Source organism: Lissotriton vulgaris, chromosome 7, assembly GCF_964263255.1.
Source record: "Lissotriton vulgaris chromosome 7, aLisVul1.2, whole genome shotgun sequence".
Lineage (NCBI taxonomy): Eukaryota > Metazoa > Chordata > Amphibia > Caudata > Salamandridae > Lissotriton > Lissotriton vulgaris.
The window spans coordinates 1,496,974,190-1,496,989,339 of record NC_141695.1 but is presented as its reverse complement, the minus strand read 5'-3'; the positions used below and the strand labels follow the sequence as shown (position 1 = coordinate 1,496,989,339).

The 15,150-nt window shown below is 49.7% G+C and overlaps 1 protein-coding gene across 4 annotated transcripts in view; it reads right to left on the bottom strand.

The window, feature by feature from the left end:
- Positions 1–15,150, bottom strand: part of LOC147705867 (protein MTSS 1-like) — a 377,494-nt gene that overhangs the window by 127,374 nt on the left and 234,970 nt on the right. For all 4 annotated transcript variants that reach the window (XM_086932312.1, XM_086932313.1, XM_086932314.1 and 1 more), the window contains exon 5: positions 2,210–2,367. In XM_086932312.1, coding sequence (XP_086788438.1) covers positions 2,210–2,367 — 158 coding nt within the window. The remainder of the gene's footprint in view (positions 1–2,209; positions 2,368–15,150) is intronic.

The following is a 15,150-nucleotide window of genomic DNA, read 5'->3' as shown; positions in this document are numbered from 1 at the left end:
TAAGCGTGGAAGGGTATGCTCAGATGTGAGTCCCTTGCTCATTGCACCATCAGGATTCAAGCAAGCCGGGCCGAAGAGGCTGAAATGCCAGAAACCGGTCCCCGGTAGCTTGTTTCCTTCCCAGTGTAAGAATTGGCTTTTGTAGTTTGGCTTGCCCTGTTCCCATCATGCACTGGGACAGGAACAGACTAATTTGCATACAGCCAGGTTCTGAAACTGGGATGGTGCAGTGAGCTAAAAAACGGTGTTGGATCTAGCCCTGATCTCTTGACTGGGTGAGAGTATTCTGTTTAATTCAGAGACTCTGTCCCTCACCACCCCTTGTTGTAAATATTTTTGTCCACCCTAAGCGTGGAAGGGTATGCTCAGATGTGAGTCCCTTGCTCATTGCACCATCAGGATTCAAGCAAGCCGGGCCGAAGAGGCTGAAATGCCAGAAACCGGTCCCCGGTAGCTTGTTTCCTTCCCAGTGTAAGAATTGGCTTTTGTAGTTTGGCTTGCCCTGTTCCCATCATGCACTGGGACAGGAACAGACTAATTTGCATACAGCCAGGTTCTGAAACTGGGATGGTGCAGTGAGCTAAAAAACGGTGTTGGATCTAGCCCTGATCTCTTGACTGGGTGAGAGTATTCTGTTTAATTCAGAGACTCTGTCCCTCACCACCCCTTGTTGTAAATATTTTTGTCCACCCTAAGCGTGGAAGGGTATGCTCAGATGTGAGTCCCTTGCTCATTGCACCATCAGGATTCAAGCAAGCCGGGCCGAAGAGGCTGAAATGCCAGAAACCGGTCCCCGGTAGCTTGTTTCCTTCCCAGTGTAAGAATTGGCTTTTGTAGTTTGGCTTGCCCTGTTCCCATCATGCACTGGGACAGGAACAGACTAATTTGCATACAGCCAGGTTCTGAAACTGGGATGGTGCAGTGAGCTAAAAAACGGTGTTGGATCTAGCCCTGATCTCTTGACTGGGTGAGAGTATTCTGTTTAATTCAGAGACTCTGTCCCTCACCACCCCTTGTTGTAAATATTTTTGTCCACCCTAAGCGTGGAAGGGTATGCTCAGATGTGAGTCCCTTGCTCATTGCACCATCAGGATTCAAGCAAGCCGGGCCGAAGAGGCTGAAATGCCAGAAACCGGTCCCCGGTAGCTTGTTTCCTTCCCAGTGTAAGAATTGGCTTTTGTAGTTTGGCTTGCCCTGTTCCCATCATGCACTGGGACAGGAACAGACTAATTTGCATACAGCCAGGTTCTGAAACTGGGATGGTGCAGTGAGCTAAAAAACGGTGTTGGATCTAGCCCTGATCTCTTGACTGGGTGAGAGTATTCTGTTTAATTCAGAGACTCTGTCCCTCACCACCCCTTGTTGTAAATATACGTAAAAAAGGGACAGACATTTTGGAATCTAACAAAGAACTATCGAAGACTTACTGTGGCATTTACATTCAACTTGTATTCTCCAAACAGTTTACATTTTTGAAAATTTTACTAGTGTATGATTATTTCTGTAGTAGAATGCTGGCATAACAACCCCCCCCCCCCCCCCCCAACACCCAGGCAGGGCTGACAACACTTCACACACATCTAGCTCCACACAATTAAAGTGCAACCAATGGGAAAACTGCAAGAGCCTGTGTTTGGAACAAAGAAGGAGCCAACCAGACACATTCAAGCACTGATGAGATTGTGCGATCCAGAGGCAGGACGCAACAATTCTATCACAATATTACAACTTTATCTTGTTCATGTACATATGTTTGCATTTTTGTAGAGTTACAACATGTCAAAAATGCTATTTGGCTCAAGCTCGTACCTGAACGAACAAAACAATAAACTGCTGCTAGACTGGGTACTTCCTATTGGCCGTAGAGTCATTTTTGCCAATACACCAAAGGCCAAACTTTCCATTTGAGTGTCCCGTTCCCAGTAATAACACTCGTTTACGAATAAATTGACGAATAATGCATGTAAATGTATGGAAAACTGAGCTGTTTGTAGGGGCCTTCGGTGATGTGTCTACAGGAGGTGGACAACACTCTGTAGTGTTTCGTAGGTCCTAATGCACAGCCGCTCAACCTCAGGCTTTGTTACAAAAGGAGAGATCATCTCAAAGGGAGTGATCTACTGAAAAGATTGAAGACACTGTAGAGTTATGAAAAGATATGCTACATCACAGACCATATGCACATGTCCTTGTCAAGCACAACACCTACCAACACTGGTCTTAAGAGCAAAACAAAGCTGCAAAACCGCCCTCGCTCCTCAATCAGTGCTCGATGGACTGCCTTTTTTTCAGTTTCCTCCAACACCACATATTTATCATTAACATCCTGGAGGACAGTGTCGAGCTGCATACGGGCATCATCCTTTCCTGTAGTTAAAAAAAAAAAAAAAGCATATCAAAACAAACATGATAAAATTAACAATAAAATGGATCTCGCAATAAAACACCTATTTGAAACCTACAGGCCATTTCCTAAGCTTAAACATGAAGAATGTTTGATACCACCCAATTAGCACACAGGAACAGAGTTTAAACTCTCTCAGCATTACAGTAATACAGAAGGTATACCAACAACGTAAGATAATGTATTTACTTTAGGTTACTAAATATACGTCAGGGTCATGAATGTATAGTTTACAGGCCAGTGTAGTTCTGCAGCTTGAAGGATTTTCTGGATTCACATGCTGTGTCATCAAGTGGTTGGGTCCGAAATTCTCTTAAAAATGTAAAAAAAAAAAAGTTAGTCCTTTTATTCTTTTTTTTGTTGTTGTTGGGAGTCGACGGACCTCCATTTGGTGTTCCCTTGAGAAGTCGGCATGCTTCCTCCGGAAGCTGCCACCTTTGGTCGCCATTTTCAGATTTTTTATTTTTTTGTGTGCTGTTTCCTCCTATCATCTTCTTGCTGGAGGTGGGTGGGTTTGCTTGTAAATCCAGAAAGTTCTTCAAGCTACAAAACTACACCGACAGTTAAACTACATATTTTGTAGCGTAAATCATTTCTGGATTCAGATGCTGTTCATAGATTTTGTGTGCGCCTTGACGGAGTACGCCGAGAGAAGGTTTATCCGTGTTTGAATCACGGTCCGAAAAGAGTAGCGGAACACCGTAGAAGTGAAAGAGGTGTCTGTTGTCCTCTCCGGTGGGGCGTCAGTCGACAGACGTTGATTTTCTGTCTGTAAGAGAGGAGTTGGTGGATTCCCTGTGTGCTTCTTTGTGCACTGTGATTAATGGGATAGTAGTTGTCTATTCACCCCTGTCCTGAGGAGGCCAAGATTCCTGGAGGCTGAAACGCATCCACGTTGACATGCCATTTCTGACAAGAGGAGTCTTATGATATTTTGTATACCATTTTTAATTTTTTGGTTTAACACAATCTTTGAATTAAGTTTCAGGACTTACTAGAACGAATTGTGTGGATACAGGACTTCCTCTTAGTGTACTCCCTGATTTTATAGGGGGACACTCCATTGATTTAGTGTGATCTTCTGGGTGAAAAAGGTCAACTTTGTACTAGACTATTGTTTGTCCTTACATATTATTTGTATATGATTGTAATATAGAGATCTGTGTATATATGTGTATTTTGTATGATTGATTAACAGTATTACATAAAAGCATTACTTTGTAGTATGGATCGCTATAAATAAAATTGGTAATCTTGATTATGACTAGGCATGTGATCACTGTGTAAAAGGAAAAAACTAATGACGAGAATTTTGTTCCTACTTTAGGGGAATTCATAGTCCCTTATCTTCTAAGGATTTCGAGATTGATCCCTCTGACCATTTTATGTCTTTTGCAGAATCGATTTTGTAGCAGTTTTTTACTCCAGTTGAGGTTGGGTTGAAGATGAGCACTGACTTGAAAACAGATGTTGTAAGAACGTTTGTCCTACTTGTGCTTCCTTGTTCATCTATGTATCTACACAAAGTTTTGTGAATGTGCACACTAATGACCAAGTTACTGCCATATAGATGTCTTGTAATGGAGTATTTGCTGGGGAAAAAAAGCTATGGCTGCTCACTTCTTTCTTGTTGAATGTGCTCCTGGAGTGAGTCTCCAGCATTCTTGTGATACACCTGAATAGTGTGATCTATCCATCTTGCAATTGTGTTCTTTGTAACTGGCATTCATAAAAAAACTATCTGCAAAGGGCACAAAAAGTTGTTTTGTTTTTCTGTCTGCTTTTGTCCTATCTATGTAATATATGACTGCATGTCTTGCGTCCAGAATGTGTAATGTTCTCTCTGCCTGTGTTTTTGGCTTTGGAAAGAAACTTGGTATCTGAATACTCTGATTCATGTTAAATTGTGATATAACCTTTGGCAGTAGTAGAAACAAGCTTTATTTCGATATATTAATCATATCTTAAAAAGCATTACAGTATAAAAAAGAACATTAAAATACAATACATTTTAGCGTTTTGTTCCTTAATTAAAAATATACAAGTTAGCCATTCGTTAAAAGCTTGCAAATTGGGGCGTGGCCAAGATGGCGGCGGAGTAGGACGTGTTGTGAGTCCCCTCCGGCGCCAGGCCCTACACAGCTACGAATAGCATCGGCCCGGGGTCCCCCTTGGGCTGAGGGCTGCTCCGGAGTGACCCGAGAGGCGGTGGCCGCCAGCAGGGAACTTCCCGGGGCGTCGGAGCTGGATCGCGCCGCTTACGGCGGCATTCGCGGCTGGTTGGGCCGCTACGCAAGCCCGCAGCGTCACAAGGCCTGTGGAGGCAGAGAAACGGAGGCTGGTGGAGCCGCTCTGGGCGACGTGTCCGGTGTCGCGGAGGCCGCTGGACCCCCGGTGGTGCCCAATCGCTGCCCGGACCTCGACGTCCCGGGAGGAGGTGGAGCCTGACTGCCGGGCAATTCTGCCGTCGCAACGTGGCCGGCTGGCTACTCGAGGCCAGGGACTGCGGCCTAGCACGGAGAGCGAAGGAGACGCCCCCCGACCTCACACTACTGCTTGGTCCCCTGGCGTGGGATTGGCCCTGGAACGGTGGATCGGCGCGAGCAGAGGGAGTGAGTGCGGCGGCCCCCGGTGGGGACCGGAAAGAGCTTGGTTGGTCCCCCTGGTTTGCTGGTGCCGGGCACGGAGGCGAGGGACAGCGCTGGTGGCTGGATCCCCGATCAGGGCCCTGGATGAAGATTACAGAGGAGCACGATCTCTGTCGCGGACACTGAAGGGTCAGTGCAGACCACGAGGCATGGTGGCCGGCCTGGGGAGACATCAGTGGCAGCGGACGGAGATTTCTAACGAGGGCTTGACCCTTCCTTCTCCCCCTCTGGAGCGGGGGCAGCAAACTGGATGGCGCACCGGCATTGAACATTGGGAGCACAAGGTGGTACAGAGTGGTCAGCCGGGGGCTGGGAACCGGACAGCGAGGAGCTTACACGCATGGTGGGCCTTAGGGGTCAATTAGTCACAGACTCTGCATATTTCGTACTGACACTACCCTTACCTATTGCCGGTTAGATTGGAGCTGCGGAGGCAAGCTAAGCTAGGAGCGACCTACCTGCACAAATACTGGTGCTCCAGCACGGACCCTGGAACCCAAGCTTGGACTAGGCTCGATTGGCCTGCGCAGGGGTGTAGTACTGTCCAGTCGTGACACTATCTCTTGCGGGGCACGCTTGTTGCACTATCAGGCCTGATTTTGATCACTGGGCCTGGAGGCCGACCTGCCTGTGTCGCTTGCCCTGAGTCTGGATCGGCTGAGGGGGAGGGCCTGCGCTGCCTTTGTACGCCCTTGCCGGACTTAGCTAGAGAGTGTGGCACACCTTGCCTCGTGCCACGACTGCGGCTACAGGATGGCTACCACGCTACGCAAGGGAAGGCCGGGGAAAGACGGAGCCCCTAAATCTTCGCAGCAACCAGCCTCTCCGGGAGCCAGTGGCTCGTCAAAGCAATCGGATGACGAGGCACCTGCCACTAAGGCCTTTATGACAGAGCTCTTCGCCTCCATTAAAGAGGACATTTCAGAATTGCGTGCGCAGTTGGCGTCCGATTTGAGGGAGGTGCGGAGAGACGTGGATGGCATCGGAGAGCGAGTGGCAACGCTGGAGGATCACGACCTGAGTGTGGCGAACGATGTGCATCTACTACAACAAGACATCATCCGCCTCACCGAACAGAACTTGGATCTGCAAACCCACGCCGAGGATTTGGAAAACCGTTCCCGAAGGAACAACATTCGCATTCGGGCGGTGCCGTGGGACGGGGAGGCGGGGGACCTGCGTGGTTACGTGCAGGCACTGTTTTTGCAGATCTTGGATGAGGAGGATGTGCAGGACATAAGAATGGACAGAGTGCACAGAGTAGGGCTGCCCCGGCGGGGGGGCCCCCTCCGGACATCCTTGTGTGTGTTCACGACTTTCAAGTGAAGGAGCGCATCCTGCGTAAGGCCAGAGCCATCTCATCCTTGCAAATTAGGGATCACCACCAGCAGCTCTACCAGGATCTCGCTGCCACAACTCTTCGGAAGAGAATTTCGCCCCGTGACCTCCTTTCTGCGGGAACGTGGCATCTCCTACTCCTGGGGTCATCCATTTCGTATCATCTTTCGCTGGCAGAACAGACTGGCGCAAATTCGCTCCCTTCAGGTGGCAAGGTATCTCCTAGGCCTGGATGACGTGGCACCCTCCCAGGAGGCTACCGCATCGCCATCGAGGAGGCGCCATCGCTCGTCCTCATGGCATAGAGTGGGCTCGTCTCCCGGACGTCGGCAGCCGGATCGTGCTGCTAGCCTGCAGGAAAGGGGAGATGCAGTGGCTTCGGTGGCTTCAGCGACGTTAGCAGATTCCCAGCAAAGCTCTGGAGCGGCCTGATTTTTTTTGTTTATTAGGGTCTGGCGCAGGAGGGGCTATGGTCGTAAGGTACCGGGGCTTTGGTTGTACTTTTGGAGAAGACGCCTCGGACCGTGGCCCTGGGGGTCACCGAGTTGGTCCCCCTGCCCCGCTTCCAGTCCGGGGAGGACCTGTCGAACTATGGCCTACTGGAACTGTTTGGTGTTTGGTTCAGGTTCAGTGATTTGAGTTATTTTTTCTTGTTCCTTTTGTTGTGGGGTGAATTGGGTGGTGGGGGGCGAGGGGGTTGGGGGTTGGGGAGGGTCCATGGTGGTGACAAGGATGCTATGTGGTGTGTATGGCTGAGATGCGTGTTGCTGGTACGGTGGGTTGGGGCAGAGGGGGTGTACCCAAGGTTCGAGTTGACCTGTTGCCCGGCTGGTGGCATAGGGAGGGGGGCGGCGGGTGGTCCCTCGGCACTACATGTGGCGGGTGAGTTTAGGCCTTTGGGAGGGGAAACTCATGAGCTGGTATTAGCAGGTGTTGGGGAGGTATTACGTGATGCCTGTTAGTATAGGGACCTGGAATGTTAAGGGGCTTAACTCGCCGCAGAAACGACAGAAAGTATGGAAATATGTGATTGATCATCAGCTGGATGTGGTGGGTCTCCAGGAGACTCATCTAGCACGCAAAGACGAGCTGCGCCTTAGGCATAAGGCTTACCCTCTTATTTACAGGTCTTCTGCTACTACGAAACACAGAGGGGTGGCTCTCCTCTTCCGCGCTGCGCTGCACTTCCAACCTGTGGAGGTGCGCAAAGACAAGGATGGCCGCTGGTTGATGGTGAAAGGGGTTGTTCAGGGACGATTGTGTACCTTTGTAGTATTGTATCTCCCTAATGCTGGCCAAAATAAGTTCCTACAGGACTTTCTGCAGAAGGTGGGGGATTTCGCTGATGGGCACTTGTTCCTCATGGGGGATTTTAATTTGGTGTGGGATAAGGTTGTGGATAGCTCTAGGACTCACAGGGCTGATACGGGTGTGTTTTCGGGCACAACGCAACAATTGGTGAGAGAATTGGGGCTGATTGATGGATGGCGATTTTATCACCCTACTTCCCGAGACTACACATTCTTCTCCCATGTACACCACTCCTACTCCCGATTAGATTATGTCTTCCTCAGTCAGGCCCTTAGGGGAGATGTCCTGGATTCCACCATCCTCCCGCTATCAGTCTCCGACCACAGTTTGCTGGTGCTCACCCTTCGCTGGTCAACGTCCGGTAACGGACAGCGGAAATGGTACTTCCCAGCCTCGGTGGTCAGGGATGACGCATCGAATAAGGCGCTGCGGGAAGCCATTAGGGAGTTTTTTTAACTCAACCCCACAACAGATACCTCGGTAGTTAATACTTGGGACGCCTTTAAGGCATCCGTCAGGGGCACATGTCTAGGCCTTAATGCCAATCTTAATAGGTTGAGGCGGAAAGACCGGGAGGACTTGGAGGCCGAGGTGGCCAGACTCGAACAGGCGCACAAGCTCAATCCATCGAGGGCGACCCTACGACCGCTTACGGCGGTTCGAGGGAAACTGAGAGCCCACTACAATAACAGGGCTGAACTCACGATGTTGAGGCTGGGGCGACAATCTTACTCCTCTGGGAATAAGGTGGGTAGACACCTAGCACGTCAGCTGCGTGACAGGAGAAAGCGTGAATACATCGGCGGGATTAAGGATGACACAGGAGTGCTGCAACATAGAGACGAATTGAAAGCGGGCATTTTCGGCCGCTTCTATGCGGACCTTTACACAGGGGACGTTCTCGATCCGGAAGCACAAAGGAAGTACCTGCGGCGCCTGCCACTCCCCCAGATTTCGAAGGAGTGGAATGAACTGTTGGAGGCCCCGGTCACCAGGGAAGAGGTACTTGAGGTCATCAAAAATCTGAAATTACACAAAGCACCCGGGCCGGATGGCTATACAGCCGTCTTCTACAAGACGTATGCCACCGAACTTTGCGACTTCTTAGTGTCCCTCTTTAATGACACGGCCTCCTCTGGTTCCTCGGCCGGATCTCTGGCGGAGGCGGTAATTACGGTTTTGCAGAAACCGGGGAAGGATCTTACCCAGTGTGCCTCCTTCCGCCCAATAGCGCTCCTTAACATAGACGCTAAGCTATATTCAGCGATTCTGGCACGCAGGTTACAAGACCTGATGCCGGCAATTATTCATCCTGACCAGTCCGGATTCATCAAGGGGCGCCAGACTCACGACAACACGCGGAGGGTGGTGCATCTCATTGAAAAGGCAGATAGGTTCCGCATTCCGGCGGTCCTTGTTGGGCTGGATGCCGAAAAGGCTTTCGATCGTGTGGACTGGGGCTTCCTGTTTAACACATTGTCGGCATTTGGCTTTTCGGATAAATTTATTACTATGGTGAAGGCCAACTTTTGCAGTCCCAGGTCGCGGGTGACGGTGAATGGACACTTATCGGCGTTCTTCCCGCACTCCAGGGGTACCAGGCAGGGTTGCCCTCTTTCACCCCTCCTGTTTGCACTGAGCATTGAACCCTTAGCATTGGCGGTACGGGAACGCGAGGGGATTCGGGGCATTCCGTTCACGGGAGAACAACATAAAATTACGCTATTCGCGGATGACATTTTGTTTTCGGTGGCGGACCCGGAACACTTGTTGCCCTGCATCAGGGAGGCCCTGTAGCAATTTGAGGCAGTGGCCGGCTTCAAGGTCAACTATAGTAAGTCATATATTCTGAATCTCACCCTATCGCAGGCGGAGGTGGAGCGGGTCCGTCTCTTGACGCCCTTAGCGTGGGCCTCTAGTTCGATAGTCTACTTGGGGGTCCATTTGACCCCGACCGTGGGCAGATTGTTCTCGGCCAACTTCCCCCCTCTATTAGCGAAAACACAAGCTGAATTGGATAGGTGGAAACCTAAATTCTTGTCCTGGATGGGCAGAATCCACTCTGTAAAGATGGTTCTCCTTCCTAAATATCTATATTTATTTCAGGCGGTGCCCATTCCATTGGATAGCGATTTCTTTTGACGCCTCAGGACTCAGATATTGCGATTTGTATGGCAGGGGGGGCGGGCGCGTCTTTCCTTTACGGTCTTGCGTCGGCCAAAGTCTGAGGGTGGAGTAGGACTTCCGGACCTGCAGCTCTATTATAAGGCGGCACAATTGAGGGTGTTAGTGGAGTGGTCGCAGCAAACGTCGGACAAGCACTGGCTCCACATGGACCGGAGCGTATCTGGCAGATCAGTATGGGACCTGGCGTGGAAACCAAAGAAAGACCGCCCTCTAAACGCCTACATCAGCACTCCTACGGGTACGACATTGAAGGTCTGGGACACACTTGCCTCAGATGAGCGGTGGACTACATTTCCCTCACCCTTCACACCCATACATTTCAACCCAGCCTTCTCACCGGCGCTCAGAGAGGGAGCCTTTGATGCTTGGCGGGAGGGAGGCTGTAGAGCGTTGACCCATTTGTTTCATGGGCAAGATCCTCTCTCCTTTACTAACTGTATGAGGGACTATGGGATCCCCCAGACTGAACGGTATCACCACGTGCAGTTGCTCCACTGGGCCACGTCGCCTGGAATACTGGAGGCAGCTACAAGACCCCCATCACCATTCGAGGCCTTCTTACTGCGGACATCTACCATGAAAGGAACTATCTCCTTCTTGTATCAGCTCTTGCTTCAATCAGCTGTGGCGCCTAGGCCTCGCTACATGGAACAGTGGGAGGAAATGGTGGGGAGAGATATCTTTGATAACGAGTGGTCTGCACTATGGCGGGATCTAACTGCGTTTAATCACTCACTGCATCTAAGGGAAGCACATCTTAAGACACTTATGCTATGGTATCTTTGCCCAACTAGGCTCCATCGCATATATCCGGCCACGTCCGACAAATGCTGGAGGGGTTGTGGGCTTCTTGGTGACTTTCGCCATATATGGTGGGACTGCCCAGTGATTCGGCCTTACTGGGAGGAAATTCTCTCGCATATCAAGGACATTCTTCACTACCCTGTCGAGAACTCCATTGCCTCTGTCCTGTTGGGCCTGCGGGAACCCGGTCTGGAATATCAGACTCGGGCGGACAAGAAGATCTTGTGGCTCTGCCTAGGAGCTGCCAAGCTCACGTTGGCTGCCGCTTGGAAACAGAAGGGGGCACCGGCAATTTCCCTGTGGCACACAAGGCTATGGAAGCTTTTGAGTATGGAAAGAATGGCGGACATCTTCCTGGGTAACTTCAAGAATTTTCAATTTCAGTGGGGTCCATTGGTTGCCTTTCTCTCTAAAGGGTTGCCCTCAGCTGTTTGTCCCGCATCCATAAGATCACTGCACCTCTTTCAAGTTTAGTGTGAATGCTGGAATGTCAGTTGGGGCTTATGGACTCATCACCATGGGGAGGGAGGGGGAGGAATGGGGGGGGCATGTTTTTGTTCTTTTGCTTTTGGGCCTTCTGGGGTGCATATTGCAGGGCCTACTGCCTCTACTTTAGCTGCACAGGAGCTTAGGCCTGCATGTCGCTAAGTGGTTTTACTTTCACGATACCATCACAGAGCTAATCGGACTGCTGCTCTAAGAACTTTGAGCCTGCTTACATCGGCCTGAACTTGACGTACTTCTGTCACTACGTGATATCAACACTACCGATATATAAATGTGCCCCCTGTGCGGGGAAATGTGTGGCACCTCGGGGGCCCTTACCCTGTTTCTTATACTGTTTAACTCAAAATAAAAAAATTTACAACAAAAAAAAAGCTTGCAAATTGACAATAGGGCGAGTACAATATAGATTTTAAGGGAGGCTCAGTTGCCTAGAGAATCTGATAAAAGCATGTAAATTGACAATAGAAAAAATACAATATATATTAAGGGAGAATCAATTGCCTAGAGGATCTGACCCGCCACGCCCAACCCAAAAATTTTGCCAGGCAGCAAGCAAACAAAGGGCGGGGATCAGATCTTAAGATACGTAAGGCCTCCAAATGGGATCTAGTGCAGAGACTCCTACAGAGTGACTTCAACCAAACACGACGCGGGGCTGCATATGCTGGGCACTCAAACATTAGGTGGGCAACTGTCTCGTGCCTATTATCGCAAAAAGGGCAATATGGTGTAGTTTGCATCGGTGGCTTCCAGCTTGCAGTCAGCTCCCCTAATGACAATAGGCCCACCCTGAATTTAAAATATAGTGCCCTGTCCCAAGATTTAGAAATCATATCTAGATATGGTTCTCTAAGTGGCAACTCCTTGACCATCAGAAATTCTGCAGTGGATCTACATAATTTAGAATGACTGTTTCTAACATCCACCACCCAAGACCAATATAGCTTCTTTAGGGTCTGTTTGGGCGGGGCAGTTCTGTTAACCCAGGCGTCTTCAAGGCCCAGGTCATAAAGAAGCCGCTTAACTTCTTTAAGCCAACGGACCTTGTGCCAGCCAGGTGTTGAAAGGAGTTCCCTTAGGCCATCAGCATAGCTGGACAGTTCGGGTACCCTCCATATTCTTGCCCATAAGAGAAGGGGACGTAACCTCGCCTGCTCACTTATTGGGCGAGTGCCCACATCTAAGAGGAGTGGAAGAGAAGGTGTACTATGCGGTAAGCCCATGAGGTCTTTGTGGAATTTGTTTTCCGAGTGCATCAGAAAGTCTACTTTCTGCACACCCCACAATTCTGACCCATACAGAGCCGCGCTCACCCTCCTTGCCCTGTAGATGTCCAATACAGGACCAATTGGTTTAAGGGACGAAGTACGTTGTTCCTTCAACAGGGCCCCTGCCACCCTCTTGTGGGTCAGCAAAATTTTTTGGTGGTGGGCTTTCCAGCTCATGGTGTCACAGAGACGGATGCCTAAATAATCGAACTCTTTTACCCGTTCGAGTGGGACTGAGTCCAAGGAAGGGGGGATGACAGTTTTCCTTGGGGGGTTTAGGACCAGGAATTTAGTTTTACCTACGTTAATAGTAAGACCCCTAGAGTCACAAAATTTCTTAAAGCTAGAGAGTAAACATTGAAGGCCTGCTGGAGTTTTTGAGATCAGGAGGGTGTCAACTGCAAATAGGAGGGTAGGAATTTTCCTGTCGGCCAGGGAAGGTGCATCTGCCGGATGTTTAAGAAGATGCTCCACCACTCCATTAACATATAGTGAAAACAGAGTGGGGGCTAGCACGCAACCCTGGCGGACACCCCTATTTACAGGGATACGTGGTGTTTTTTGGCCCTGATCACCCCACCTGATCTGTGCAAAGTTACACTCATGTAGCTTAATAAGCATATTAAGTAGGTAAGAGGGAATTCCCAAGGCCTCAAGGACACTCCACAGTTGGGCACGTGGGACCAGGTCAAAGGCAGTCCGTAAATCTATGAATGCAAGGTACAGACTGCCCTTGCCCAGTACAACCACTTTCCAGTATAACATTAGTAATCGGAATGTCTGTTCGATGGTCCCCATTCCGGATCTAAAGCCAGCCTGGAAGTCTGACAGTATTCTTCAGCCCACTGTAAGACCCTGCCTAAGACTACCTTGCCAGCTACCTTCTGGGTGGAATCTAACAAGCTTTGGGCGGTAATTAGCGGGGTCGTCCCGACTCCCTTTTTTGAAAATCGAAACGACCTCCGCGCCCCTCCAGGAGTCTGGCAGACACCCACCCATCATGGCCTTATTCAGAAGTAAATCAATGAGTCTGCTACACTCTTCTGGATTGGCCCGAATTAGATCCCCTGGGATGCCATCAGGTCCCGCGGCCTTGTTGGCAACCAGGCACTTAATTGCCCCCTCAACTTCCTTGGCAACAAAGAAATTGTCCTCATTTTGGTGATCAATACACTCTCGGTGTGGCAGAACCGTCAGACTGTCTGAAGGACCCCCGGATGGGGAGGAGAGCTGGGAGAAGTGGGCAAACCACGCCTCCCCAGTGATGTTGCATGTCAGTAGAGATTCAGCGGGTTTATCCCTAGCTCTCAGCAGTTCCCAGAAGGCCTTCGAGTCTTTTTTGGAGCTAGCCATCGTTAGATCATTCCAAAATTTGGTTTCATAGGCACCCCTAGCCATGGCTAAAGCTTTTTTATAGCCTTTCCTAGCAAGACTGATGTGACCAGGAACCTTGGATTTTACTGCTTTGATAAGTTCACGTTTTGCAGCGCAACAGGTAGCAGAATACCAACTAGCGCTGCTCTTAGATGTACCTCTTTTCTTAACACTGACTCCTGCTCGCTGGGCAGTGAACAGCTCACCTAATGCTTTGGTTGTTTCTATAAAAACTTTGGAGACATCAGATTTACTAAAATCCGGGGAGTCTAACCGCAGCTTCACGGTTGACATTATAGATTTTGCTAGAGCCATCTTTCCCTCATCCGCGGCAACTTTGTTCCATTTCAGCCGCCTACCACAATTCGATGGGCCTAGTTCATGTGATGATTTCCATATGTGTGGTGGTGGGGTTGGGAACATGCCTTGCCAAGGGGGAGTGAGAGTCAAGGCTAGTGGGTTATGGTCACTATCAGAAGTTGGCAGGACCTCCATATCCTGGAGATGTGCCCAGAGCCTGTGATTCAGCAATATATAGTCGATCCGTGAGGTATGCCCCACCCTATTGTAAGTGTGTGCTCCTTGGGTATCAGACTTGGATCTGCCATTGGTTGCCCTAAGGCCATATTCCATACAGAGGGCATTAATGTCGATGGCACTCTGGGTCCATTTTTTAATCGGTTTAAGAGATAGCAAGGGGATACCTCTCCTAGCATCATCTTCCCAGGTGTCTAATATATCCTCACTGGCTAATGGGTCAAAGGAGCAATTGAGGTCTCCAGCCAGTATGACAAGGGAATCTGCATTGCAGGATCCGAGCTCCTCCTCAATTCCTGTTAGAGATAACATAGAAGCACCACCCCTTGCCCCCCTTAGGTAGAGGTTAAAAACTTCTAGCTTTTTCCCCCCGTGACATTTGATTGATAATCCTTCAAATCAAGTGATTTTGTGGGTATGTGCCTTATAGTTAGCCCCAATGCAATACTAACCCAGATCAAAAGGCCACCCGAGGGGCGACCTTTACTACTAGATGGTTGAGATGCAGGCACAAAGTACGTTGTATAACCCACCCTGTGCCAGGGTTCCAGGCACCAAGTTTCTTGCAGAAGGCATATCCCAAAGGATTCCACAAAGGAGTTCCAATCGGGAATGTCGATGTTACATGCAAGTCCTGCTACATTCCAACTGAGAACCCTTAACAGTTGATTTCCTACGGCCCAAGGCCCCATTGCGGGGGCAGATGTAAGGGGATCAGAGACAAAGCTAAGCCTTCTTGACCCGTGAGGCAGCGCTGTAGCCTCAACGTCAG